The 27,206-nt window shown below is 45.8% G+C and overlaps 1 protein-coding gene across 16 annotated transcripts in view; it reads right to left on the reverse strand.

The window, feature by feature from the left end:
- The window catches only part of LOC147102129 (uncharacterized), a 330,921-nt gene that overhangs the window by 15,548 nt on the left and 288,167 nt on the right, over positions 1 to 27,206 (reverse strand). For 14 of the 16 annotated variants that reach the window (XM_085964374.1, XM_085964369.1, XM_085964366.1 and 11 more), the window contains 4 exons: positions 25,965 to 26,072; positions 14,612 to 14,695; positions 8,517 to 8,564; positions 6,458 to 6,499 (listed from right to left, as the gene is read on the reverse strand). In XM_085964374.1, coding sequence (XP_085820500.1) covers positions 6,458 to 6,499; positions 8,517 to 8,564; positions 14,612 to 14,695; positions 25,965 to 26,072 — 282 coding nt within the window. The remainder of the gene's footprint in view (positions 1 to 6,457; positions 6,500 to 8,516; positions 8,565 to 14,611; positions 14,696 to 25,964; positions 26,073 to 27,206) is intronic. The other 2 variants (XM_085964364.1, XM_085964368.1) reach the window with 2 other exon arrangements.

Genomic DNA, 27,206 nt, shown 5'->3' on the forward strand with positions numbered 1-27,206 from the left:
CAGTGCAGGAAGAAATTCAACGACCTCACTCGGGTCGTTAGGGTGAGTGTTGGTTATGCAAACTTCTGATTCCCTCCATCTGCACCTAACTTCGAGGACCCTGTTGCCATGATGCCCCAATGGCCATCTGTCAGCAAGCACCCATGGCCGTTTCTGGGCACACACATGGACATTTCACTCAAGGCCACATGTAAGGGCCCTTGCACCATGGGGGGTATGAGATGATCTCTCAAGGCATCATGTAAGGGCTCTTGCACCATGGGGGGCATGAGATGATCTCTCAAGGCATCATGTAAGGGCTCTTGCACCATGGGGGGGCATGAGATGATCTCTTAAGGCATCATGTAAGGGCTCTTGCACTATGGGGGGCATGAGATGATCTCTCAAGGCATCATGTAAGGGGTCTTGCACCATGGGGGCATGAGATGATCTCTCAAGGCATCATGTTACAGAACTTCCCCTTCTTTCCCCTCCAGTCCAAGCTGGCGACGATGCGAAAGGAGCAGCGTCGAACCGGTGGCGGACCTCCACAAGTGGTCACTCTCACGGATCTCGAGGAGAGAGTGCACCAGATTCTTGGAGGACGTCTGTCTGGTCCTGTTACCACTGCAGCTGCCGACCCCATTCTCGACAGCGAGGGTAAGGCTCTCACCTTTTGCAGCTGTCTCCTTCCACTTGGTCCCCCCGCCAGCATGCTTCCTCAGTGTGCCGCAATCTGCCATGCCTTTCCGCCAACCTGTCCTTTTGCTAAAGCCACTCTTCCACCTCCCTGCTTTCAGATGATGTATCACCAACTGGGGCTCCATGCCCTGAAGCTGCCAGTGCCAGTGCCTCCGGAGGCGAGGATCAGGAGGAAGCCGGACCATCCGTTCCAATCTCAGGGGAGCATACACATGTACAGACTGGGGATAGTAGTTCCCTGGAGGGGAGGGCGGGGGGGCTCTGAGGATCAGGCAGTTGCCGGAACAAGCGGCATGCAGCAACGCAAGGGGGGTAGGCAAGTTCGGCCACCGTCTCCCTGGAGGGCAAGGCAGGTAGTGATGACTGCTGCACAGAGTGCAGAGGAGGTGCGTCGCCTGGCTGAAATGAACACCCAGGCCCGGCTCAGGCACACTAAGCTGATGGCTGCAGTGGGGAGGATGCCTCAGTCAATAGATACACTGGCAAAGAGTGTGTTGGACTTCAGGGCAACAATGGAGAGGACTCTCCAGGGCTTCAGGGCAACAATGGACAGGTCTCTCCAGGGTTTCGGGGCAACAATGGAGAGGTCTGTCGAGGGCTTCGGGCCAACAATGGAGAGGACTGTCCAGGGCTTCGGGTCAACAATGGAGAGGTCTGTCAAGGGCTTTGGGCCAACAATGGAGAGGACTGTCCAGGGCTTCGGGGCCGCTATGGAAAGGACTGTTCAGGGCTTCGGACAATCCCTGGAAAGGTCTGTCCAGGGCTTGTCCGAGGCAGTAGAGCGGTCAGCACCGGCCTTGTCCGAAGCAATGGAAAGTACTGTCCAGGGCTTCTCCGAAGCACTGGCACCTGGCTCACAGGTCCTCACTGCTGCCACACAGTCACTTGCTGGCCTCATCCACACCCAGATTGAGGCAACGCGAACTCTCACTGCAGCCACCCTATCTGCATCAGCTAGGATCACCCCGGGCCCTTCCAGTTCCATACAAGGCCAGGAATCAGTGGAGCATGCGATTGTGGCGGATGAGCCGAGCCGGTCCCCTCAGAGAACCAGTATGTCGTCCGACAATGGTGCAGGTCTCCTCTCTCGGCAGGTGACCATTCCACATGCCAGCGCTGGCACGTCTGCAGTGCAGCTGCCACCACCTGCAGTGCGCACTGCTTCCAGCCATGCTCAGATCAAGCATCCTGCGTCCGCACCCTCCAAGCCCAGAGGTCGGCCAGGCTGTCCCTCAGGGGCTTCTGCGCTTCCAGACAGTCAGCAGGCGTCCCCCAGCCTTCACCCCGCCACTGGGGTTCAATTACGTAGGAGCAGCAGGGAGGGAAGGGGCCGAGCGCGAAAGAGAAGTCGTTCTCCATCAAGGGGCCAGCAGTAGTGGGAGGTGCTGAGACGTTTCTTTGGCCAAAATCAAAGAGACCCTCACCTGTTGGAATTGTTGGAAATAGTTTGTTTAGTTTGGCGGCTTTGCCGAAGAGTTAACTGTTATTTTGTTAGTTATGGTTTCTGTTGACATGACGTTGTTTTGCTGTAATGAAAGACTTTTGTGACAATAAAGAGAAGTTTAAATGTGCTATGGTGTACGTGACTAATTACAGTGATGCTGGCCTTCAGAGGCTTTCAAACATCCAAAGCGCGCAGCAGTTAAGACACTCATCATTCCGCCAGAGGGGCCTCGATACGAGTCCTCATGAGCCTGTGACGGATGGCCCTTCCACTTTCAGGAGCCCTTCCATCTTCCTCCTCCTCCTCCTCCTCGTCCGCATGCTCCTCCTCCTCTTCCTCCTCCTCCTCCGCCTGCTTCTCCAGGGTCAGAGGGAAGGTGATGAATTGACGCCTTCACCTATAAAGGGCAGCTGTAACTTGCCGGATGCAGCAGTGGACTGCAACCTGAGAGATATTCGCAATGTTCCCAATGGCTCACTGAAAGGATCCGTTGCCATAAAAATTGAGGCCAACAGTCAGTTTAGCGGCCACCGACAGAGAGGTCATGCGCCGTAGACGCGGCTGCAGATCCTCAGCAAGCAGGTGGCACAGCTCAGTAACAACGTCCATCCCGAATCGGAGCCTTCGCACACACTGCTCCTCCAACATGTCAAGGTATGACACCTGCTGCCTAAAGACCCTCGCAGCATACCCTCGGATTGGCCAACCTCCATTGCCCCTCCTCCTTCTGGCCAATCCCGGCCCTCTCTCCCGCCGTCTCTCTGCCCCTTCATAGTGTTCGGCCATGAGGCCGTCGCCCTCCAAAGCATCTCCCATTCCGATGCCAGTTGGTCAAAAGGCTGTTAGGTCTAGTGCTCCAACTGCTCCGGACAGGTTTGAGGGTCCCAAGTACTCTAATGCTAAATTCCAAAAACTCTGCTCCACAGTAGCTCACCAACTCTCTCCACCAACGATCGCAATGAACAGGCCAAGTGGCTGAAGCTTCTGTACTAGAGCTGTCCCCTTTAAATAGCGCCCCTCGACTCCGAGAAGGGCCTGCTAACGCTCCTTCGAACTATCACTAATAGCGCTCGGCGTAAAGGCTCCGGGCGCCACCCAATATCCGCTCAGGCGCCCCTAAAAGGCGTTGCACAATGAAATGACGTCATGATCTGCTTGCGCTCGCGGGCACGCGCAAACACTTAGCGCAGGCGTTAAATGTATAGTCAATATGGGAGTTGTCGCTATCTTCATTGCGCCCGCCCCAACATTAGGTTACGCCCCAATTCTCGGTCTCTTTAGGCGCTAACCACTGGCGCAAACAACCGAATTTCTAGGCCAAGGTGTGGACAATGGCTCTGCAACTCTGCTGACAGGTGAAGGTGTGGACAGGAGTGGGAACTATACTGACAGGTGAGGGTGGTGAACAGGAGTATGGGAACTGTGTTGCCAGGCAAGGGTGTGGACAGGAGCACAGAAAGTGTGCTGACAGATAAGAGTGTAAATAGGAGCATGGGTACTGTAATAGCAAGAGAGGGTGTGAACAGGAGCATGGGAACTGTAAAATTGCATTAATGACACATACCTCCTGCTCCCTCAATCCCATTCCTACTAAACTACTGGCCACCGAACCTCCCTTCATGGCCCCATGCTAGCTGACATTGAAAATGGCTCCCTCACCTCGGTCACTGTCCCTCTCCCTTTCAAAACTTCCATCATTACCGCCCTCAAAATACACACCCTTGAACCTTCTGTCCTTGAAAACCACTGGCCCATTTCCAACTTCCCTTTCCTCCCAGATCACTGCCCGCTTCTTCTACAATTGCCTGTTTCAATCCTCCCAATCAGGTTTCCACCCTTCCTACAGCTTCAAAAAGGCCTTAACCAAAGTCATGAATTACATTTTCTGTGATTGTAATAATGATGCATTATCCCTCCTCATCCTGTTTGACCTCTCTGCAGGCTTTGGCACAGTTGGCCACACCATACTCCTCTAATGTCTGTCTTCCATTGTGCAGGTCAGTGGGATTGTCCTTGTTTGATTCTTACCTATCCAATTGTAGCCTGAGCATTTTCAGCAATGTTATCCCCACCCTGCCTCCTCTTCTGATGGAGTTGACTCCTTGTATATCATGTAAATGCCATTCTTCATGTGTGAATGTGGATCGTATGTTGGCAGGCCACTTATCTATGGAGGGCATCACCCAATGCATACATGCACTTCCAAACTGCAAGAAAATCATTGAGCTACAAGAGGATGATGGAGTATGCAAGGTCAGAAAAGTGTGGAGTTTAGCTTCTGTGGGAGTGCAGCATTAGAGGGAGGTAATTCAGTGCCGACATAGAGTTGGACAGGAGTTTTTATTCTATAACTAATTGTTGAGGTGCAGATCAGCCATGGTCTAACTGAATGGCGGAGCAGGCTTGAGGAGTGGAATGGCTTCCTCCTGTTCCTATGTTTGGACCCTACTGTTACTCACTGGTGCCTTTTGTTATGCCATAATTTGAGATAAAATTAGTGAGCATTTAGAAACATATGGCTTAATCAAGGACAGCCAACATGGATTTGTTAAAGGCAAGTCATGTTTGACAAATTTAATGCCTTTTTTTGAAGAAGTAACCGATTGGATAGGTATGAGAGTATAGTAGATGTAGAATATATGGATTTTCAAAAGGCGTTCGAGAAATTGTCTCACAGGAGGCTTGCTGGAAAAATTCAAGCATTATGGTATAAGAGGAAATGTAATAGCATAGATAAAAAGTTGGTTGATGAACAGGAAAAAGTTAAGGTAAATGGGTGTTGTTCAGATTGGAGAAGGATTGGAAGTGGTATACTCCAGGGGTCAGGGCTGGGTCTACTTTTGTTCTTGATATATATAGATGATTTAGGTTTGGATATGGGGAATAATATCTTAAAATTAGCTGATGATACAAAGTAAGGGGTTTGTCAAACAGCGAGAAGGACTGTAAAAGGCTTCAGGAAGACATCAACAGGTTAGCAAAATGGGGAGACAGGTGGCAGATTCAATTTATTGTGGATAAGTGTGAGATAATGCATTTTGGGAGTAAATTGGGTGTACACACTCAATGGAAAGACATGAACAGTGAAACCTAGGGGGTTCAAATACATAATTCTCTGAAAGGTAGATAATGCCATAAAAAAAGCCAACAGAAACATAGAATAAAAGAGTAAAGAGGTAATAATAAATTGGTACAAAACATTTGTTAGACCACAGTTAGAGTACTGTGTGCAGTTTTGTATTCTCCATAGTAGAAAGAGTAAGCATAGATTTACAGTACCAGGTTGATGACAGGAATGGGAAAAAGGAGAGACTTGAGATACTGGGACTATTTCCACTGTCGCACAGAAGTCTAAAGGGATATTTAAAAAGAGGTTTTGAGAATTATGAATGGTTTTGAAAGAGTGTATAGGGAAAGACTATTTCCTCCGATTGGGGAGTCAGTGATGAGTGGTCAACAATTTAACAGTGTCAGTGAGGAGAGAGTTTAGGCCAAGTTTCTTTATGCAGGTGGTTGCTGTAGCATTAAATGCTTTGGTACAGGGAGTCGTTGAGTGAATACTGCATAAACATTTGAAGCAGAGGAAGATACAGAGCTATGGCTTCTAAAGTTATAGGACTGCAATGATGTTCACTTACCAATTACTTACAGTGAAACAAATATAAAGGGGGTAATTTTAACCTAACCCGCCCAGTGGGAAACTGATGGGATGGGATCGGCCGCCCATTTTATACCCCACCCGATTTTACTTTCTATTGAAGCCAATGAGCAGGGTGTAAAACAGGCAGTTGATCCCATCCCAACAGGCGGGTTAGGTTCAAAGTCCTCCCAAAATATTATTTATACATAGCAGTTAAACTTGAAAGCAAAGCTTATCCCACAACATTCCTTTTAGAATCTCCTTGTAAAAACAGATTTTTCACATGTACCTGTGATTATAGAATTTGTTTTAGGCATCTACTGCTCATTCAAGATGTGTTTAGTTTGTTTGGAGGTAGGGAATTTCTTTCAGAATGTGAGTGATCTCCTTTGGAAAGTCCACCATTTCCTCAGAGAACAATGCATGCAGCCCACAATTAAGGTATAGGGTATACATAGCCTTCTTCAAGTTACACTCAGTTGACAGGAAGCTGCTTGAACTGTTAGATAAGTTACTTGTTCCTCCTATGTCTAAGAATTAAAAAGACCCACAATCCAGTGCGGCCTCCTCAGAACATATACTAACAGTGGGGAGTCAAACATATGGCTTTACGGACATGTTGCAATCACAGTATTTACTTTACCAGATGATCTTCAAACACCCTCAAGTCAAAAGGAAGAGTTTTTATTTACCTAGCTTGGCTGCTTTAGCTGCAAAGCTTGGCTGCATGCCACCTGTTCAAAGAAAACAGAGTTTAGAGTTAAGTCTTTTTAAGGACTAAGGATTGAATTTTCTCTTCCACCTGGTGGAAACGGGGCAGTAGCACCCCAAAAATAGGGGTCAATGACCTAACGCCCATTGCCGCTGTGGCAATAAATAGAAATGTTCACTGGGACCTACCGCTGGCCAGCAGGAACAGTTGTCCTAGTCAGGCGGTAGGCCCATTTAAAATGGAAATTGGGGTTCTATGACGTCAATAGGACTCGAATTCCCATTTTTGAACTGATCTGGCACCGTGCATACTCCGACCACTATCAGTTGGATGTTCAGCTGAAGAGGACCTGAAAGGTGAGTTCCTCTTCATTTTTGTGGGGCTGCTCCGGCCCCATAAACCCAGCCTGTGCCATTGTTGCTCTGGCTCCTCCCCTCTACAGGTTGGGCCCAGCCTAGAATGCTACGTTCCTCTGGTCCGGAGTTTGGCTGGGCCACCCGATATTGTGGTGACCCGGAGCCAATAGGCTGCCCCAGGGTGCTCAGTTTCAGGCCACTGCCTGCCGGCCTGATGCATATGAGGCCTAGACTGGGCTAACTGGCAGGACTCCGGGCAGCCAGTCGGTCGTTCCACCCACCAGCTGCCCAGATAACGCTTTAGAGGAAAATCCACCCCTAAGTTACGGCTGTTGCAATCAGCAAGGACTATATTTTTCCAATTGAAAATTGGAGAGCTATGCTTCTGACACTGTAGTATCACTCAAGTGTTAAATAGGAATGTCATATTCACTGATTATTTGAATCAAAAAGCAGCCAAAGCAACAAAGAATCCATGTAGTGTTTTTCAGGTTTCATCTGACTGCATTCATTTCTAGCATCTTAAGTTAAGGATGATTAAACCCTGGTGGTTTCATCTTTAGTGGGGTTGCTCTTCAGATATTTTTGTACCCACTTATAACTTGTACTTTAGTGTCTACCATAGTGCAGACATGTGGTTCTATCAGCTAACACTGCCAAAAATCTTCAGGGGGAATTTTCTCAGCCCTGGGGAGGCGGGTATGGAGGCGGGACTGCCGGGAAAATGACCCCGCTCCCAACCCGCTTCCGTGCCATCTTCCCGGGAGGTGGGTCCCCGAGTCGTGCAGGGACCCGTTTCCTTGAGGCGGGAAGGGGATTACAGCCAATTAACTGCCTGTTAACAGGTAGTTAACAGGCAGTTTTGAGGCTTATCCCCATTTTATGCTTGCAATTGCGGGCTTCCCGACGGCTGCAAATCTCGCCAGGGTCAGCAAGGCGAGCAGTGGGCCTGCAGGGGTGAGAGGGATCGAAATGTCTGCTGTAGAGGTGAGTGATGGGTGCAAGTGTGGACAGGTAAGTATGAGAGGTGAGTGTAAAGTGTTGGAAAAAGTTTCCTTACCTTTGTTTCTTCCTGCAGGCTTCAACCCTTGGGGATCCAGAGGTGCCTCATCTCAACGGCAGAGATGACAGAATGGCTGCTGCATTCTCAGATGCAGCAGCCATCTGCTTTCTGCTGAGGAGAGAGGTCTTTGTGTGCCTTCTGTGCAAGGGCTCACCTTAGAACAGAGATTGTCAGTGTTTGACAGCTTCTCAAAGCTGACAATTCATCTATCAAAATTTTTTCGACAGATGAAGCGTTATATGTTGACGTCATCTGTCACCGGCCTTCCCTTAATTGGCCGGATGGCGGGCTTAACAAGGTCAATCAAAGGAAAATAGCGTGGGTTGGTCAAACGTCGCTGGGGGCGGGACTGAAACCTGGAAACCAGAAGTCCCGCCTCCAGCACATCTCCATTGATAAAATCCAGCCCTTCATGTTTAATTTGATGATCTGTAATTTTTTTGTCTCCGGCAATTTTGAGGTCCTTTGCTCCCCTTTTGTGCAGATATGCTACAAGGGACAGAAAACTGTCTTGCCTGAATGAGATTTACAATTTTCACTTATATAAATAATACCTACCACTGGATATATATCCAGAATAGTCAACAATCATACCAGTTATTTAGCAGTAATAATGGTACCTGGTTGGGGAGTCAGTGGAGCACTGCTGGGTCGAACTCCAGTAACACCTGTAATGACCATGCACACACTGTTAACTCTTTGAATTTACTTTCACTCTCTAGAACTCACTACGTTCGGAACAAGATATAAATTTATGACCCATTTAATGTAAACGTAATTCATTCTCCTGTTAGTACTGAACATCTAAACTGATTCAAACCATATTGATTATCCCCATAACTTCAGGGCTGATAATGCAGTCCACATACTGGCGCTGTTCAGGTGTTACATACGCTCGAGAATGAATTAGATGGAGGTCAGTTCGTTCAAAAACTTTCTTCCACTGGGAGCACCTGACACAAATTTGAGGAACCAGCAACCAATGAAGGGCTGCTGGGGTGGCATTTTATTTCTGGATGGGGAAGGTGACAGCAGTGGTGGAAACCAGCTTTTTGAGATCCAAGTCCATTACAGGAGGCAAGCTGGCTTAATCTAGGGAGGGGTATGGACTACACAGACACAAAAATCTATTTGGATTTATTGGAACTGCCCTTCAGTGCCCATTGGGAAGAGGTGCTCAGCAAATGGAACACTACTCAGATGCTCCAGTTGCATTATACGGTGACCACCTAATTTAAATGTTCTTTACAGCCCTAATGAGCCTTGTGCAGTTACTGTGCAGGATCCCAGTAGCCTTCATTTTGGCTGGAGAGTCGTGGGCTTCTAGCCTCCACACTCAATGGGGGGAATTTCAACCCCCAAAAACGGGTGGGTTGGGGTCGAGTTGAAGGTTAAAGAGTTAAAAAACTGAACCCTGACCCCAACCCATCTCCAACCCGCCCACTTCCAGGTTGTGTATTTAAATATTCTAATGAGGTTCCGTGCCTCATGGTGATCCATTATTTTAAATTTAACTGTGAGCGGGTGCGTTTCCCAGGCCTCGGGGAACCCGCCAGCTAAAGGGAGGTGAGGACTACTGGATCCAGGAGGTAAGTGCCTTTCCACTTACCTCCTGGATCCAGCATCCCTGCCTCGCCAAACACCCACAATTGGACGCCCTCCCCACCCTTCCGATCTCTCACTGACCTCCCCCTCTTGAGGCTTTTGGCCCTCCCACGAAGCCTTCTACACTCTCCCCCACACCCCGCAACGAGGCTTCCAATCACCCCTCTGGCCTTCGATCCTCGTCCCCCCGATCCCCCTCCAGCTCCGGTCTTTCTCTATTCTCCTCCTGCCCCGATCACCCATCGGCCTTCTGACCTTCCAGCTCCGGCCCCTGATCAACCCTATGGCCTCCTGACCTCCCCCGCTCCAGCCCCGATCCCCTTCCAGCCTAAGGACCTCCCCTTTCAAGCCTCCAATCATCCTCCAGCCTTCCGACCAACCTTCTCCGGCCCCAATCCTCTTCCAGCCTTCCGACCTCCCCCCTCTGGCCCCCAATCATCCTCTGGCCTTCTGACCATCCCTCTCTGGCCCTGATCCTCCTCCGATCTGCCTCTGGCCTTCCGACCTCCCCTCCTCCGGCCGAGAATCCTCCAGCCTTCCGACTTCTCCGCTCTGGCCCCCAAACTCCCTCCGGGTTTGCGACCTCCCCCCCTCCAGCCCCCGATCTTCCTCTGGCCTTCCAACCTCCCCCGGCCTTCCCGCTCTGGCCCCGATGCTCCTCCGGGCCTGTTCCTCCTCCGGCCTCCACTGCTCTGGCCCAGTTTCTGCTCCGGCCTCCCCGCTCTGGCCCGGTCCTCCTCTGGCTTCGATCCCCGGCCCTGATCCTCCTCCGGCCCTGATCCTCCTCCGGCCTCCCACTCTGGTCTTGATCCTTCTCTGGCCTTGATCCTCCTCCGGTCTCCCCCTCTGGCCCTGATCCTCCTCTGGCCTCCCCCCTCCTGCCCCGTCACCCTCCGAGCACAATCACCTTCCAGCCTCCCACCCCGATCCTCCTCCGGCCTCCAAACCCCCACCCCCGATCTCTCCCTCCCTCGCCTCTGTGGCCTAGTGCCACAGGTCTACCCACCTGACAGCCAGCCAGCTTCTCCATCTGGCTGCAGGCAGGAAACAGTGCTTTGAAATGCTAATTAAGCCTTGCCGTTAAATTCAGCAGGGCCTGCGGGAAACCCATTCTCCCGGGTTTCTCAACCGCTTTCCAGCTCCCCTGCTCCCTACCCGCCTCCAAATTAAAATTCTGGCCAATAACAAGGGAGCCAGTGTCTGGTGACACCCATTGGATTACTGGCTTCTTTACCTAAATTTACCTATGTCAAAGCTAAGTAATCTTGCATAATTATATGTAATCATATTTTAGCACATCAAATTTAATCTAAACAAACCAAATTAAGTTTAACCAGGTTTTGTTTAACCCAATGTAACCCTATCTAATCTAAACTAGTTTTAATGTTGTTGGATCTAGTTTTAAAAAAAAAGTTATTTGACCATAACTAATATGATCTATTAGATAGTGTTGAAAACTGCAATTTAAGGATTTATGAGAATGCTTGCATATTAATCTTTCCATCATTTATCATTAATATTGAATCTTGCAGCAGTGTCAGGGCTCTGCTGTAACGGTCCATTATTCTCTAAAGTTTATAAGAATGAGAGGTGATCTCATTGAAACATACAAAATTCTTACAGGGCTTGACAGGGTAGATGCAGGGAGGATGTTTCCCCTGGCTGGGGAGTCTAGAACCAGGGGTCACAGAATAAGGGGTTGGCCATTTAGGACTGAGATGAAATTTCTTCACTCAGAGGGTGGTGAATCTTTGGAATTCTCTACCCCAGAGGGCTGTGGAGGCTCAGTCATTGAGTATATTTAAGACAGAGATCGATAGATTTTTGAATATTAAGGGAATCAAGGGATATGGGGATAGTGCAGGAAAGTGGAGTTGAGGCAGAAGATCAGCCATGATCTTATTGAATTGTAGAGCAGGCTCGAAGGACCGAATGGCCTACTCCTGCTCCTATTTCTTATGTTCTAATGTTCATTGGAAATCCCAAATGGTGGACAGAACAGGTTAGTCTTCTGCCTGCATTTAGCTTTGATGGCATATCTGAGGGTCTTCCAAGGCTACTCAGGGAAATCCAACGAGCAGAATCTTGTTAAGGCAAAAAGAAGTTACCCCTACTGACAACACGTGTGGGTTCCATACTGGGCGCTAAGAAAGCCCCAAATATCTGGAGCAGGAAAGGTAATTGATCCCAGAGAGGATTGATTACCTCATAAACCCCAACATTATCCCCCTGTGGTGAGGAAAGAATTTTTCCAACTTCATTAAGAACTTATTGCTCCCCCAGACTACTTAAATTATCCTATCCCTGCGAGTTGGGATTGGGTCAACTCCAGATACATTCCATTCTCTGTTTGAGCCCTTGCAAATAAGGGGGAATGGTTTTGTGTACTGCAGTCTCCCCTACAACAGAGAGCTGCGCTTGTGGAAAATGTAGTGGCAACCTCAATCATGCAGATTGGAATTATAGTTGGAGCATCTCACGAATGCTTCCACTGCTGCTCTAAGTGTTTTGGAATCCAAGCAACAAGTCAAAGCTGGTGAATGCCTTTTGTACAAAACAGACTAGTCTCAATTGCTTTAGTCAGAATTTAATTACAATGTTTCCTGATATATCAAGTTTATCAAAGTTTTAGTTGGTTTTAGGTCTCTAGTACACATTTGTGTTAAATTTGACTTTGATATATACTAATTTTTTGACTCCACTCAGATGCACTAAACAACTTAAATTTATATAGCACTCCTCAGCACTCAAGCAATAGAACATGACAAAGTGGAAGGAGAAGTGGACACCAGGCAGGAAGTGAGGAAATAGCTTTTAGGGGGCATTTGATGTCAGGGAGAAAGGTACAGTAACAAGGGAAGCGGTTTGGAAAAAAAATCTTAAAGGGGAGGGCATGATGGCTAATGATTGGCTGCTGATGGTGTATGGTAATGATGGTATTTATTGCCCATCCCTAGATGCACTGAAAAGGTGGTGAAACAACTGAATGGCTTGCTAGACCACTGTTGAAGTAAGTTGGTGTGGGACTGGAGTCACATATAAGCCAGACCAGGTAAGGAAAACAGGTTTCTTTCTCTAAAGGAAATTAGTGAATTTTTAAGACAAATCGACAGCTTCATGTTCACTTTAATACTGATACCAGTTTTTTATTTCCAGATTTTTAAAACTGAATTCAAATTTTCAAACTGCCATGGTGGGATTTGGACTCACGTGTATGACAGGAGGAGCTTCATATATCGGATGAGGTGTGGATGTGGAGCTTTTGAAAATGAGGATGAGAATCTTGAAATTGATTTTCTGGGCACACAGAGTCAGTGCAGCCGAGCCAGAATAAAATTAATGGAAAGACACTACGTAAATGCAAATATGGAAGAGGTGTACTGTGGGATTCAATGAGCTAAGGTTTGTGAACGGTGGATGTGGGGAGAGTATTACAGAAATTGATCCTCAAGGCTATTAAGGCATCAATGAGGGTTTCAGCCAAGGTGGGGATGAGGTAACAGGCAAATGTTCTAGAGATGTAAAAAAGCTGTCTTGGCTTAGGGTTGAAAAAAAATTAAGGCTGTGCACAAACAGGGTAAGTCTATGTAGACAACCAGGGAAATCAATGAATCATAACCAGTGGTATGTAGGGGCCTGGACAATCAAATAGGATGGCTCTGTTTTGCTTACACTGAGCTGTAGAAATTTTGAATTAATGATGGAGCAGCACTGAGATCTTATATTACTTATGCCTTTGGACTTACTAGATTCAAACAGATGAATGCAACAACACAAAGGGGAATAATACTGACTGTTGTAACTATCAGTCTTATGTTAACCAGTAATCTGAAAATACTAAAGTTTCTTGGGAATCTTCTTGGACTTGTACATATCAAGACTCCAGTAAATCATTATGGGAAGATAATGAAGCAGTCCATGCCCACATGCAAAAAGACCTGGACAACATTCAGGCTTGGGCTGATAAGTGGGAAGTAACATTCATGCCACACAAGTGCTAGGCAATGACCATCTCCAACAAGAGAGAGTTTAACCACTTCGCCTTGATATTCAACAGCATTACCATTGCTGAATCCCCCAGCATCAACGTCCTGGGGGGTCACCATTGACCAGAAACTTAACTGGATCAGTCACACAAATACTGTGGTTACAAGAGCTGGTCAGAGGCTCGGTATTCTGCGGCGAGTGACTCACTTCCTGACTCCCTAAAGCCTTTCCACCATCTACAAGGCACAAGTCAGGAGTGTGATGGAATACTCTCCACCTGCTTGGATGAGTGCAGCTCCAACAACACTCAAGAAGCTTGACACCATCCAGGACAAAGCAGCCTGCTTGATTGACACCCCACCCACCACTTTAAACATTCATTCCCTCCATCCCCGGCGCATCGTGGCTGCAGTATGTATCATCTACATGATGTACTGCAGCAACTTGCCAAAGCTTCTTCGACAGCATCTCCGAAACCTGCGACCTCTACTGCCTAGAAGGACAAGGGCAGCAGGTGCATGGGAACACCACCACCTCCAAGTTCCCCTCCAAGTTATGTACCATCCTGACTTAGAAATATATCGCTGTTCCTTCATCGTCACTGGGTCAAAATCTTGGAACTCCCTCCCCACCTCCACTCAAGGGAGCCTCAGGGATTGATAAGGTGTCTTTCTCACTGGACTGCAGAATACGTACTTGAATCCATTGTTTTTGATGCATCCATGCACTGTTATTTAAGCACTGATAAGTCCCTGAGTCCCACTATACCTATTATTACCACTCCTGCTTTCCTGAGTTTTTCTGGTTGTGTCCTCAACTACCTATGATTTTCACCTGATTCATTTTAATGGACAGGAATATCCCAGGCTGGCAACACAGAGTGGAAAATCCCAGTCATTCAGGACATTAATAGATAGATGTTCTATCGAACAGCAATCCACCAACCTTCCATTACTGCATCCTTCAAGAATGCAGCGATTTGTAGTTATTTTTCTTCTGCTTTTGGTATTAATTTCACTGTGTGCTGTGATACCACCATTTCCACAGAATTGGGAGGAAGCCGACTTATACAGGTTACAAAGAGTATAATGGAGGAAAATGTCTTTCAGAGACAGTAAATTACCTACTCCGATGCCAGGCTGGACACCTATTCCAAAGCCAGGGTGAACACCTACTCCAACACCAGGTTGCACACCCACTCCAACACCTACATTGTGATCACAAGAATTGAATAATTAGAAATACAGGATCACTTCTTTACAAAAATAGTCCAAATTAGGGATTTTTTGACCAATAATGGCTGGCAGTGAAATAATATGAACTCAGCAATCATGCTGTCTTTCTATTTCCAGACATTCACTTAAACACTTAAGTCAAACTGTTATTCTCCTGAAATATTCTTCTTCTCTGTAGTATGGAGGAAGTGCTGCATTGTCAGAGGTGCCATCTTTTGAATGAGATGTTAACCTGAGGCCCAATCTGCCTGTTCATGTGGATATAAAAGATCCCATGGCACTATCCAAAGAAGAGGGAGGAGTTATCCTGGTGTCCTTGCCTACATTAATTCCCAAATAACACCATTAAAAAGGTTTGACTGGCCATTTACTGCATTTGCTGTAGTAGGACCTTTTTATATTGCCAATTGGCTTCTGTGGTTGCCTATATAACAACAGTAATGACACTTCAAAAAGTAAGTAATAGTTGTAAAGCATTTTTGGATGTTGTACGGATGAGATAACAATAAATTTTATATCAATAAAATAAAAAATATTCTGAAGATCACTGCTATAGGATATCCATCTCATGAGTGACTTTATCATGGGTGACTTTAATCTACATATAGATTGGGCTAACCAAATTAGTAACACTACTGTGGAGGAGGAAGTCCTGGAGTGTATATGGGATGGTTTCCTGGACCAATATGTCGAGGAACCAACTAGAGATCAGGCCATCTTAGACTGGGTATTATGTAATGAGAAAGGATTAATTAGCAATCTTGTTGTGCAATGCCCCTTGGGTCAGAGCGATCATAATATGATAGAATTCTTCATTAAGATGGAGAGTGAAATAGTTGACTCGGAGACTAGGGTCCTGAATTTAAATAAAGGAGACTACGATGGTATGAGGTGCGAGTTGGGTAGGATTGATTGGGGAATGACACTCAAAGGGTTGACGGTGGATGGGCAATGGCAAACATTCAAAGATCGCATGGATGAACTACAAAATTTGTTCATCCCAATTTGGCATAAAAATAAAACAAAAAAGGTGACTCAACCGTGGCTAACAAGGGAAATTAGGGACAGCATAAGATCCAAGGAGAGGACATATAAATTGGCCAGAAAAAGCAGTAAACCTGAGTATTGGGAGCAGTTTAGGGTTCAACAAAGGAGGACAAAGGGATTAATTAAAAGGGGGAAAATAGAGTATGAGAGTAAGTCTGCAGGGAACATAAAAACTGACTGTAAAAGCTTTTATAGATATGTGAAGAGAAAAAGATTGGTGAAGTCAAGCGTAGGTCCCTTGCAGTCAGAATCAGGGGAATTTATAACGGGGAACAAAGAAATGGCGAACCAATTAAATACATACTTTGGTTCTGTCTTCACAAAGGAGGACACAAATAACCTCCCAGAAATACCGCGGCACATAGGGTCTGATGAAAGGGTGGAACTGAAAGAAATCAGTATTTGTAGGGAAATGGTGTTAGGAAAATTGATGGGACTGAAGGCCGATAAATCCCCAGGGCCTGATAATCTACATCCCAGGGTACTTAAGGAAGTGGCCCTAGAAATAGTAGATGCATTGCTGGTCATCTTCCAGAACTCGATAGACTCTGGAACAGTACCCATGGATTGGAGGGTAGCTAATGTTACCCCACTATTCAAAAAAGGTGGCAGAGAAAAAGCGGGGAATTATAGACCGGTAAGCCTGACATCGGTAGTGGGGAAAATGCTAGAGTCCATTATAAAGGATGTAATAGCAGAACACTTGGAAAAAAGTGACCGGATCGGACAAAGTCAACATGGATTTACAAAAGGTAAATCGTGCTTGACTAATCCACTGGAATTTTTTGAGGATGTAACTGGTAAAATAGATAAGGGAGAACCAGTGGATGTGGTGTATTTGGATTTTCAAAAGGCTTTCGATAAGGTCCCGCATAAGAGATTAGCGTGTAAAATTAAGGCACATGGGATTGGGGGCAAGGTATTGACTTGGATAGAGAACTGGTTGGCAGACAGAAAGCAAAGAGTTGGAATAAATGGCTCTTTTTCCGAGTGGCAGGCAGTGACTAGTGGGGTACTGCAGGGATCGGTCCTTGGACCCCAGCTATTCACAATATATATTAATGATCTGGATGAGGGAACTAGATGTAATATCTCCAAGTTTGCAGATGACACAAAGCTGGGTGGGCGTGTGTGTTGTGAGGAGGATACCGAGAAACTCCAGTATGATTTGGACAGGTTGGGTGATTGGGCAGAAGCATGGCAGATGCAATATAACGTGGATAAATGCGAGGTTATCCACTTTGGTGTCAAAAACAGGAAGGCAGATTATTATCTGAATGGCAATAGATTGGGAGAAAGGGAAGTGCAACGAGACCTGGGCTTCCTTGTGCACCAGTCGCTGAAGGTAAGCATGCAGGTGCAGCAGGCGGTTAAGAAGGCAAATGGTATGTTGGCCTTCGTAGCGAGAGGGTTTGAGTACAGGAACAAGGATGTCTTACTGCAGTTGTACAGGGCCTTGGTGAGACCACATCTGGAGTACTGTGTGCAGTTTTGGTCGCCATATCTGAGGAAGGATGTTCTTGCCATGGAGGGAGTGCAGCGAAGATTCACCAGGCTGATACCTGTGATGGCAGGAATGACGTATGAGGAAAGATTGGGTCGATTGGGCTTGTACTCGCTGGAGTTTAGAAGAATGAGAGGGGATCTCATCGAAACTTATAAAATTCTAACAGGACTGGACAGACTAGATGCTGGAAGGATGTTCCCGATGGTTGGGGAGTCCAGAACCAGGGGTCACAGTGTAAGGATAAGGGGTAAGCCATTTAGGACAGAGATGAGGAGGAATTTCTTCACCCAGAGAGTGGTGAACCTGTGGAATTCTCTACCACAGAAGGCAGTAGAGGCCAATTCATTAAATATATTCAAGAAGGAGTTGGATATATTTCTTAAGGCTAGGGGGATCAAGGGATATGGAGAGAAGGCAGGAACAGGGTACTGAATTTGGACGATCAGCCATGATCTCATTGAATAGCGGAGCAGGCTCGAGGGGCCGAATGGCCTACTCCTGCTCCTATCTTCTATGTTTCTATGATTTGAGGATAAGTAAAGAGCATTAATGAGAAGAGACAGATTACGAGCTGTTTTATTCTTCTATCTTATTTTTGAGTAGGTTATGTGTATCTAAATGCTTTAATTTATTATCGGTACTGCTCAGCACTAATTTTAGAAAGGAGTGAGAAGTTATGATAAAGATTCAAACCCCATTCATGAATACTTATGATGTTTTTTTGCCTTATGTCACTGGTTGTTCTGGTTCATCCATCTGATGTGATGTATCATGAATTAGCAAAGTATATTTCACTAAGGTGGAAATGCTTCTCACATGCAGTCATTGCATATAGCAGGAAAATGTCTTTCTCTTTATGGCTTTATTCTATCCTCAAAGATACAATAATAATTTGATGGTTTTATAAACGAGTGAATATGTTAGAAGTAGGAAGATTTACCTCCATATTTAGCAGCTTTAGATGCAGCAGCTCCACCTGCAATGATTGAGAATCAGCAGGTAATGAAACAGACGAGGGGGGGGGGGGGGAGGGTGGGGGTCTGTCCGATCCCAGGGGCAGTCCAATCTTGGGGGGCGGAGTGTTCGATCCCCGACCCAGGAGGCGGGTCCGATCCTTGACTGGAAGTCAAGCCAGTCAAACTTCTCAAAATTTAAAAGTTAGTGCTGTCTTCAGTGCCCAGAAGCAGCCAGCAAGTACTATCTGCTGCTGCAGGTACCTGTGCCCTGCAACAGATCCCACCTCAACTTGCACAGGAATCCTGTTGGTTGGGTGTGAAGCACACCTCACCGAATTTATACCAGGTTTTCATTGAAGTGGAAAATGTCTGCTAAAGTATTAACTACAACAACAACAACTTGTATTTATGTGCATAGGTGTTATATAACATCGCAAGTTAACATAGGGTAGAATGTGGGAGGCCAGCCAGGAGTGTAATCTAACAGGAAATAAATTTCACAGTAGGAACAACCAAAATTGAACAAACCACTAACTACACATACTTGGGCTTAAAAATCAGTTCTACGGGAAACTTCAAACTGGCTGTGAATGAACTGAAAGAGAAAGCAAGAAGGGCTTTCTATGCCATCAAAAAATCAATCCAAATAGAAATCCCAATTAGCATTTGGCTCAAAATTTTCAAATCTGTAATTGAACCAATTGCACTCTATGGCAGTGAAGTATGGGGACCGCTAACTCAACAAGAATTCGCAAAATGGGACAAACACCCAATTGAGGTCCTACATGCAGAATTCTGTAAAAGTATCCTCCGGACTCAAAGGAAAACAGTAAACAATGCATGCAGGGCGGAACTAGGCCAATATCCATTAATAATCACTATCCAAAAAAGAGCCACCAAATTTTGGAATCACCTACAAATGAGCAACCCCCAATGCTATCACTACGACGCCCTGAAATGCCAAGAGCTGACCATAAAGAAGAATACCCTCAGTCAACTAGTCCTGGGACTCAGTGAAGTAACTACTAACAATACTAATAACCAGCCCCAGGACAGTGACAGGGTAACACAAAGAATTCGACCCAACACAATCGTCGCTAAGCAAAAGGAAAAATATCTGACATATTGGGCAGAAACAACAAAAACCCAAAGCAAACTCAATTGCTACTTGGCCCTAAACAGACAATACAACATAGCTGATTACCTGACCATGGTAAAGGATAACAAACTGAGAAGAACCTTGACAAGGTACAGACTTAGCGAACATAGCCTAGCGATCGAAAAAGGCAGACACAGGCAGACCAGGCTGCCAAGAGAAGACAGGATATGCTCTCACTGCAGTCAGGGAGTAGTGGAGACAGAGATGCACTTCCTCACAGCCTGTGGAAAATATCAGAACATCAGGGAGAATTTCTACCAAAAATTCTCACAAATATGCCCTGAATTCAGAAATCTGAATGACAACCAAAAACTCCCATTCCTACTGGGAGAGGAGAGAAGCTGTGTAACACTGGCGGCACACTATGTTACAGCTTGCCATGAACAGAGGGACAACCAGTAAACTAAGAAATGAATATATATAAACAATGCGAATGTATATTTATACACTCAGGGATATACCTGTTTATACACTGTATGAATAGAACTGCGTTTATGTGCTCAACCATAAATGTATTTTGATGCTTTGGCAACATAAGATGTAACTTATCATGCCAATAAAGCGATTTGAATTGTGAAAAAAAAATTGTGTTGGAATAGTCAAGTCTAGAGGTTACAAAGGCATGGATGAGGGTTTCAGCAGCAGATGAGCTGAGGCAGGGCGGAGTCGGGCGATGTTACGGAGGTAGAAATAGGCGGAAATAAGCAGCTAGCCTATTAAGTAGGCACCGAAACAAATCAGAAGTCCTGCAGACAATGAAATTATTCAAAAACTAATGAATTATCTACTACTATTCATAACATGATGCCAAACTTTTGGGCCTGTGTTTTGTTTTAAACTATTGCTAGTATTGAGGCCATCTCCATTGCAATATTGATGGAGAAGAGGGACAAAAAAAGTTACTTTGGAGGTACTGGCCTGATAAATCTGGCCCCGATCACTCTCCAGCCTACCCTCCAGCCCCCGATCCTCCTCCACCCCCGATCACTCACTGGCCTCCCTTCTCTGGCCCTGATCCTCCTCCAGCCTCCGATTCCCCAACCTCCGTTCTCTCCCTCCCTCCTTTCTGCGACCTGGTGCCACAGGCCTATCCACCCGCAGCCAGCCAGCCTCCCCATCTGCGAGCAGGAAACAGTGCTTTGAAATGCTAATCAGGCCTTGCCATTAAATTCAGCAGGGCCTGCGGGAAACCCATTCTCCCAAGTTTCCTGGCTGCTTTCCAGATCCGCCCCCACCCCCACCAAATTAAAATTTCGGTCAGTAACACAGGAGGCCAGTGTCTGACGACACCCATTGCATTATTGCTCCTTTACCTAAATTCACCTGTGTCAAAGTTAAGTAATCTCACATAATTAGATGTAATCTTATTTTAGCATATTAAATTGAATCTAAACAAACCAAATTAAGTTTAACCAGATTTTGCTTAACCCAATGTAACCCTATCTAATCTAACTATAATGCTTTGGATCTAGTTTTTTTTCCTAAGTTATTCAACCATAACTAATATAATCTATGAGATAGTGTTGAAAACTGCCATTTAAGGATTTATTTGCATACACATCTTTCTATCACAGAAATCACAGAAACCACACAGTGCAGATAGAGGCCATTTCGGCCCATCGAGCCTGCACCGACACATATCCCACCCGATCCCCGTAACCCCTACACCAACACATATCCCACCCTATCCCTGTAACCCCACGTATTTAATCCCCCTAACACTAAGGGTCAATTTATCATAGCCAATCAACCTAACCCGCACATCTTTGGACTGTGGGAGGAGACCGGAGCACCCGGAGTAAACCCACGCAAACACGGGGAGAATGTGCAAACTCCACACAGACAGTCGCCCGAGGCTGGATTCGAACCCGGGTCCCTGGCGCTGTGAGGCAACAGTGCTAACCACTATGCCATCATTTATCATTAATACTGAATCTTGCAGCAGTGTCGGGGTCTGCTGCAAAGGTCCATTTCCAGATGCTCTATCTATTCATTTGGTAATGAAATCCTCCTACATCGTTACAAAGCACAATGCTTTGTTGTTATGTGGTAATTGTCGTGTTTTAATCTGATCTGAGCTTCATTACAAAGACTTGTAGGATGACATATAAAGGTAAATTCAGTGGAGAGCTGTGCTCAATGGGAGTGTGGATTGCAGAACTGCCACTATAGTGTGCATCCATCTCCAACTTGTACTCCCTTTCAGTGCAGCACCCGTTAGGGGCATATAACTGCTGAATTTACCCTATAAATCCTGTAAAACATGGGACTATGAAAAACACAATGTGGAACAGCCATTCAAGCCCAACAAGCTCATTCCTTTCATGGACCACACACAATCTGTTCTATCATGGATAGAATTTTTGTAAATCCTCTCCCTGTTCAAAAGATAAATGCAGCAAAACCCAAGAATGCGTGGTGACTCGTATCCTGCATTTTACAGCAGACATGCTAGCCTACATTTTCTAATTGGTATTATTTTAAATCAGCACTTTGTGTTAAAAGAACATCGATCGTAAAATCTATGCTGTTGCCTTCTTGGCATAACATTTCCATAGCCGTAGCATTCCACGTTCCACAAACATTGGACTATAACTATCTGTACTAATCCTTGTAATCATCAATCTCATTCCTATTCACATATTTGTCCACCAATATAAAAATGTTTATTAAACGGGCCGGATATTTCAGGCACTTCAAGTATCTGCTCGGGGTCACCTCCGATCAACTTCCATTCACCCTGTATCACTGTTTTAATGTATTTGATTCTCCCAATTTCGGAAAGACAATTACAAACGCGCGGCAGCGGTTCATAAACTTTGAAATTGACTAGGGCAGTTTGTAGGCAGCAACCGCCACTTTAATTGTCATTATAAGAGAAACTGATGATTATACGAATGAAAAAAGATATAAATTTAGTCATACGCCCTGCAGAACTGTTGTAATATATTTGAATCAACATCTTTTTAAATATAATTTCTAAAGACATTCATGATCACATTGGCTGGGCTTATGAAAAAAATACAAGAATGCTTTAGTTTTAATCCCAAAGAGGATCTTTAAAAAAATGATATAAAAACTGCCGGGGCTTTTTGCTGGCCTAAATGTATTTTCTATGTTTTACAAGCACTTAAAAGTGGCTTTCGAGTCAAAGTTGCTCACACGCTTCATGATATTTTCTGCTGACCCATAGAATTTGTCAATCTTCCTTACAGTTGCAAGAACATCTTACTAAAAGTGGTGACATTGGCATTATTTTGGGTGCTCACCTGCCATAAAGTCTGTCAGACATTATATCGGCCATTGTGTATAGTGGGCAAATCGCATTCGCATGAACACACCTGCTATAAACGGTGGGGACTGTAGTTATACAAATGACTGATGAACATGCTATACATCTAATAAACCTTGCCCGTAACTACAATACGCCCAAGTGTCCTTGATCTTTTCGACCGTCCATCAAACCCTCTGCCCGTACTAATCTCTGCCCACAAAACTGGCCATGCCCCCAACTTCCAAATGCGAGTATCCTCCAAATGAGTTTGTTTGGAAGGTCTCTTCACATAGCGACCGACTATTTCAGGCGCAGAAGGAAAGAAAGAAATTCTTCTGGTGTTTTATTACCAATTTTTGAGTGTTCTTTAACATTTCTCCTGAGACCTGCTCTTCATTTTCTCTCTCTTTTAATGCATTTTTCTGGTAGAAGTATAAGTCAGATTAAAAATTGAAAAGCTTCCCTGATTGTAGGGTTTTAAATATGTTGTGCATTATTAATGATTAAATGAGTTGAAACTTAAATTTTCATAATTAAAGAAGAATTATATGGGGGGGGGGGGAATTTTAACCCCCAAAAACGGGTGGGTTGGGTTGGGTGGGAGGTTAAAGTGTTAAAAATCTAAATCCCGACTCTAACCCTCCCACTTCCAGTTTTAACGGAGGCAGGACGGGGGGTGGGCAGCCAACTCATTCCCAGGAGGTGGGTTTTCACTTGAAATACTATAATGAGAATGTGTGCCTCATTTTGAAGCTCCATTTTGAATTTAACTGTGGGCGGCCAAGTTTCCCAGCGTTCCTGCCTCACCGACACCCCGCAATTGGTCACACCTTTTGATCTCCCCCGATCTCCCCCCCTGCCTCCGATCTCCTCCTCAATGCCTCTGATCTCTCCGAGGCCTCCGATCTCCCCTCCCGAGGCCTCCGATCCCCCTCTCCCCCCGAGGCCTCCGATCCCGCAACCACCCCTCCCACCCCGAGGCCTCCGATCCCCCCCTTGGAACAATCTCTGACCACCCCCGATCTCCAACCCCCCCCCCCTCATCCGGCCTTCCGACCCCACCTCCTGCCACGATCCTAGCCCCCATCCACTCTGACGATCCTGGCCCCACCCCCTCCGACAATCCTGGCCCCGACCCTCTCGGACAATCCCAGGCTCCGACACCCTCCAATGATCCTGCCCTGCCTCCTCTCTGCTCTCCAGGCCTACCCACCCGATAGCTTGCCAGCTTCTCAATCTGCCTGGTTGCGGGCGGGAAACATAAAAAAATTAAATCAGGCCCTGCTGTTAAATTCGGCAGGGCCTGAGGGAAACCCGTTCTCCCAGATTTCCTGTCCGCATTCCAGCCCCTCTGCTCCCTACCTGTCTCCAAGATAAAATTCTGGCCACTGTGTGGATTTTCCGCTTTCCTGCTTTCCTTGGGCCCTGATAAAATGTGCGTAAATCAGCATAAACTAAGTTCAGGCATATTGTAATGAAATTGTGAAGATACTTGGTCGAAACTTGACATTAACAAAAAGACATTGGGCGCATTTTTAGGTCTAAATTCTGGTTTGCGCCAACAGAGGAAACTCCAGGCCCAGGTATTGTAACATACCAGAAGAAAGTGTTAAAGACCCACAAAAGACAAAGGGGCCAAAATTCCAGACAAAGGGGAGGGTACAACTTGGGCTGATTGCCTATGGGGAAGCAGGAATTTGGGCAGAAGCTGGATCCACTGGGTTTCCACCACAGTAGTGTTCCATTAGAAATCCTGATTGGTGGACAGAGCATGGTATTGTTCTGCCTGCCCCCACCACCATCCCCACCCTGCAACCCCCCGCCCCGCCCCATGCCTGCACCTAGATTTAAGAACCTAAGAACATAAGAAATAGGAGCAGGAGTAGGTCATTCGTCCCTTCGAGCCTGCTCCGTCATTCAATAAGATCATGGCTGATCTTCTACGTCAACTCTGCCTTTCCACACTATCCCCAAATCTTTTGATTGCCTTAGTATCCAAAAATCTATCAATCTCTATCTTGAACATAAGAAATAGGAGCAGGAGTAGGCCAAATGGCCCATCGAGCTTGTCCGCCATTCAATAAGTTCATGGCTGATCCTCGACCTCAACTCATCTTTCCCGCCCGATCCTCTTATCCCTTGATTCCACTAAAGTCCAAAATTTGGGGGCATACCTGAGGGTCTTCCCAAACTACCTAGGGAATTCCAACCAGCACAACCTTGTTAATGCAAAAAGAAGTTACTCCTACTGACAACACGTGTGGGTTCCATACTGGTGCTAAGAAAGCCCCAAATATCTGGAGGAGGAAAGATAATTGATCCGAGAGAGGATTGATTACCTCATAAACCCTAACATTATGCCCCTGTGGCAAGGAAAAATGTTTCTAACTTCATTAAGAATCTATTGCTTCCCCAGACTACTTAAATTACCCTATCCCTGTGATTTGGGATGGAGTCAACTCCAGATACATTCCATTCACTGTTTGAGCCCTTGCAAATAAGGGGGAATGGTTTTGTGTACTGCAGTCTCCCATACAAGAGAGCTGTGCTCATGGAAAATGTGGCAACCTCAATCATGCAGATCAAATTATAGTTGGAGCATCTCACGAATGCTTCCACTGCTGCTCTGGTTGTTTTGGGATCCAAGCAACAAGTCAAAGCTGGTGCATGCCTTATGTACAAAACAGACTAGTCTCAATTGCTTTAGTTAGAATTTAATTACAAGCGGTTTGGAAAAAAAATCTTAGTAATTTAATTGAGAAAAACCAGCTACAAACAACTGTAAATGGGGATCTTTTGGTTGCAGTGAGTCGAATCAACAGATTTAAATTTTCTCCACTCAAGGGAGCTTCAGGGATTGATAAGGTGTCTGTCTCACTGGACTGCAGAAAACTTGAATCCATTGTTTTTAATGCACCCATGCACTGTTATTTAAGCACTGATAATTCCAAGTCCCACTATACCTGATATTACCAGTCCTGCTTTCCCGAGTTTTTCTGGTTGTGTCCTCAACTACCTATGATTTTCACCCGATTCATTTTAATGGACAGGAATATCCCAGGCTGGCGACACAGAAGTGGAAACCCCAGTCATTCAGGACATTAATGGATAGATGTTCTATCGAACAGCAATCCAGCAACCTTCCCTTACTGCATCCTTCAAGAATGCAGCGATTTGTAGTTATTTATTTCACTGTGTGCTGTGATACCACCATTTCCACAGAATTGGTAGGAGGTAGACTTATACAGGTTACAAAGAGTATAATGAAGGAAAATGTCTTTCAGAGACGGTAAATTACCTACTCCGATGCCAGGCTGCACACCTACTCCAACGCCAGGCTGCACACCTACTCCAACGCCAGGCTGCACACCTACTCCAACGCCAGGCTGCACACCCACTCCAACACCTACATTGTGATCACAAGAATTGAATAATTAGGAATAGAGAATCACATCTTTACAAAAATAGTCCAAATTAGGGATTTTTTGACCAATAATGGCTGGTAGTGAAATAATATGAACTCAGCAATCATGCTGATTTTTTATTTCTAGACATTCACTTAAACACTTAAGTCAAACTGTTATTCTCCCTCACAATTATTCTTCCTTGTAGTATGGAGGAAGTGCTGCATTGTCGGAGGTGCCATCTTTTGAACGTAAGAACTAGGAGCAGGAGAAGGCCATTTGGCCCCTCAAGCCTGCTCCACCATTCAATAAGATCATGGCTGATTTTCTATCTCATCTCCACTTTCCTACACTATCCCCATATCCCTTGATTCCCTTAATATTCAAAAATCTATCCATCTCAGCTTTGAATATACTCAACAACTCAGTATCCACAGCCCTCTGGGGTAGAGAATTCCAAAGATTCACCACCCTCTGAGTGAAGAAATTTCTCCTCATCTCAGTCCTAAATGGCCAAACCCTTATTCTGAGACTGTGAGCCCTGGTTCTAGACTCCCCAGCCAGCGAAAACATCCTCCCTGCATCTACTCTGTCACCATTTAAAAAATACTCTGGCCGCAAATTTAATCACGCTGAGGGGGCGGGTTTGGAGGCAGGTCTGCTGTCAATATCGCAAAGATTGACAGTGGGTAGGGAACCCGCTGTCAACCCACCTCCACGCGAGTCTCTCAGCTGTCAGGTCTGTCAGTGCAGAACTGACCCGACACCAAGATGCAGGGGATACAATTCACCTACTTAAATGGCTTCCTAAGAGCCAATTTAAGAGTATTTTGAGTCTTACTTCTAACTTTACCTTCTCCCCCACATGTTACCCACTGTTCGGGGAACACGCCAGCTCAACCTGGCGTGTTTTGAGTCTGCTCTGATGTTTGTGAAAAGCTGACAGCTGCAGAAGTGGTGTCAAGGATGCCATGTTGCAGATAGTGAGTCTAAGCATAGAACATGTTGGTTACTGCATTTTTAATACATATAGAGATTTCTTTAGCTTACAGGTTTTTCGATCCAACTGTATGTCCAGTGCCACCTCATTGGGAGAATCTCTCTCACCAGTGACAGATCGCTTCTGTCATCTCAAC

Source organism: Somniosus microcephalus, chromosome 22, assembly GCF_052327205.1.
Source record: "Somniosus microcephalus isolate GS21.2 chromosome 22, FLI_Smic_1.0, whole genome shotgun sequence".
In the NCBI taxonomy this organism is placed as follows: Eukaryota; Metazoa; Chordata; class Chondrichthyes; order Squaliformes; family Somniosidae; genus Somniosus; species Somniosus microcephalus.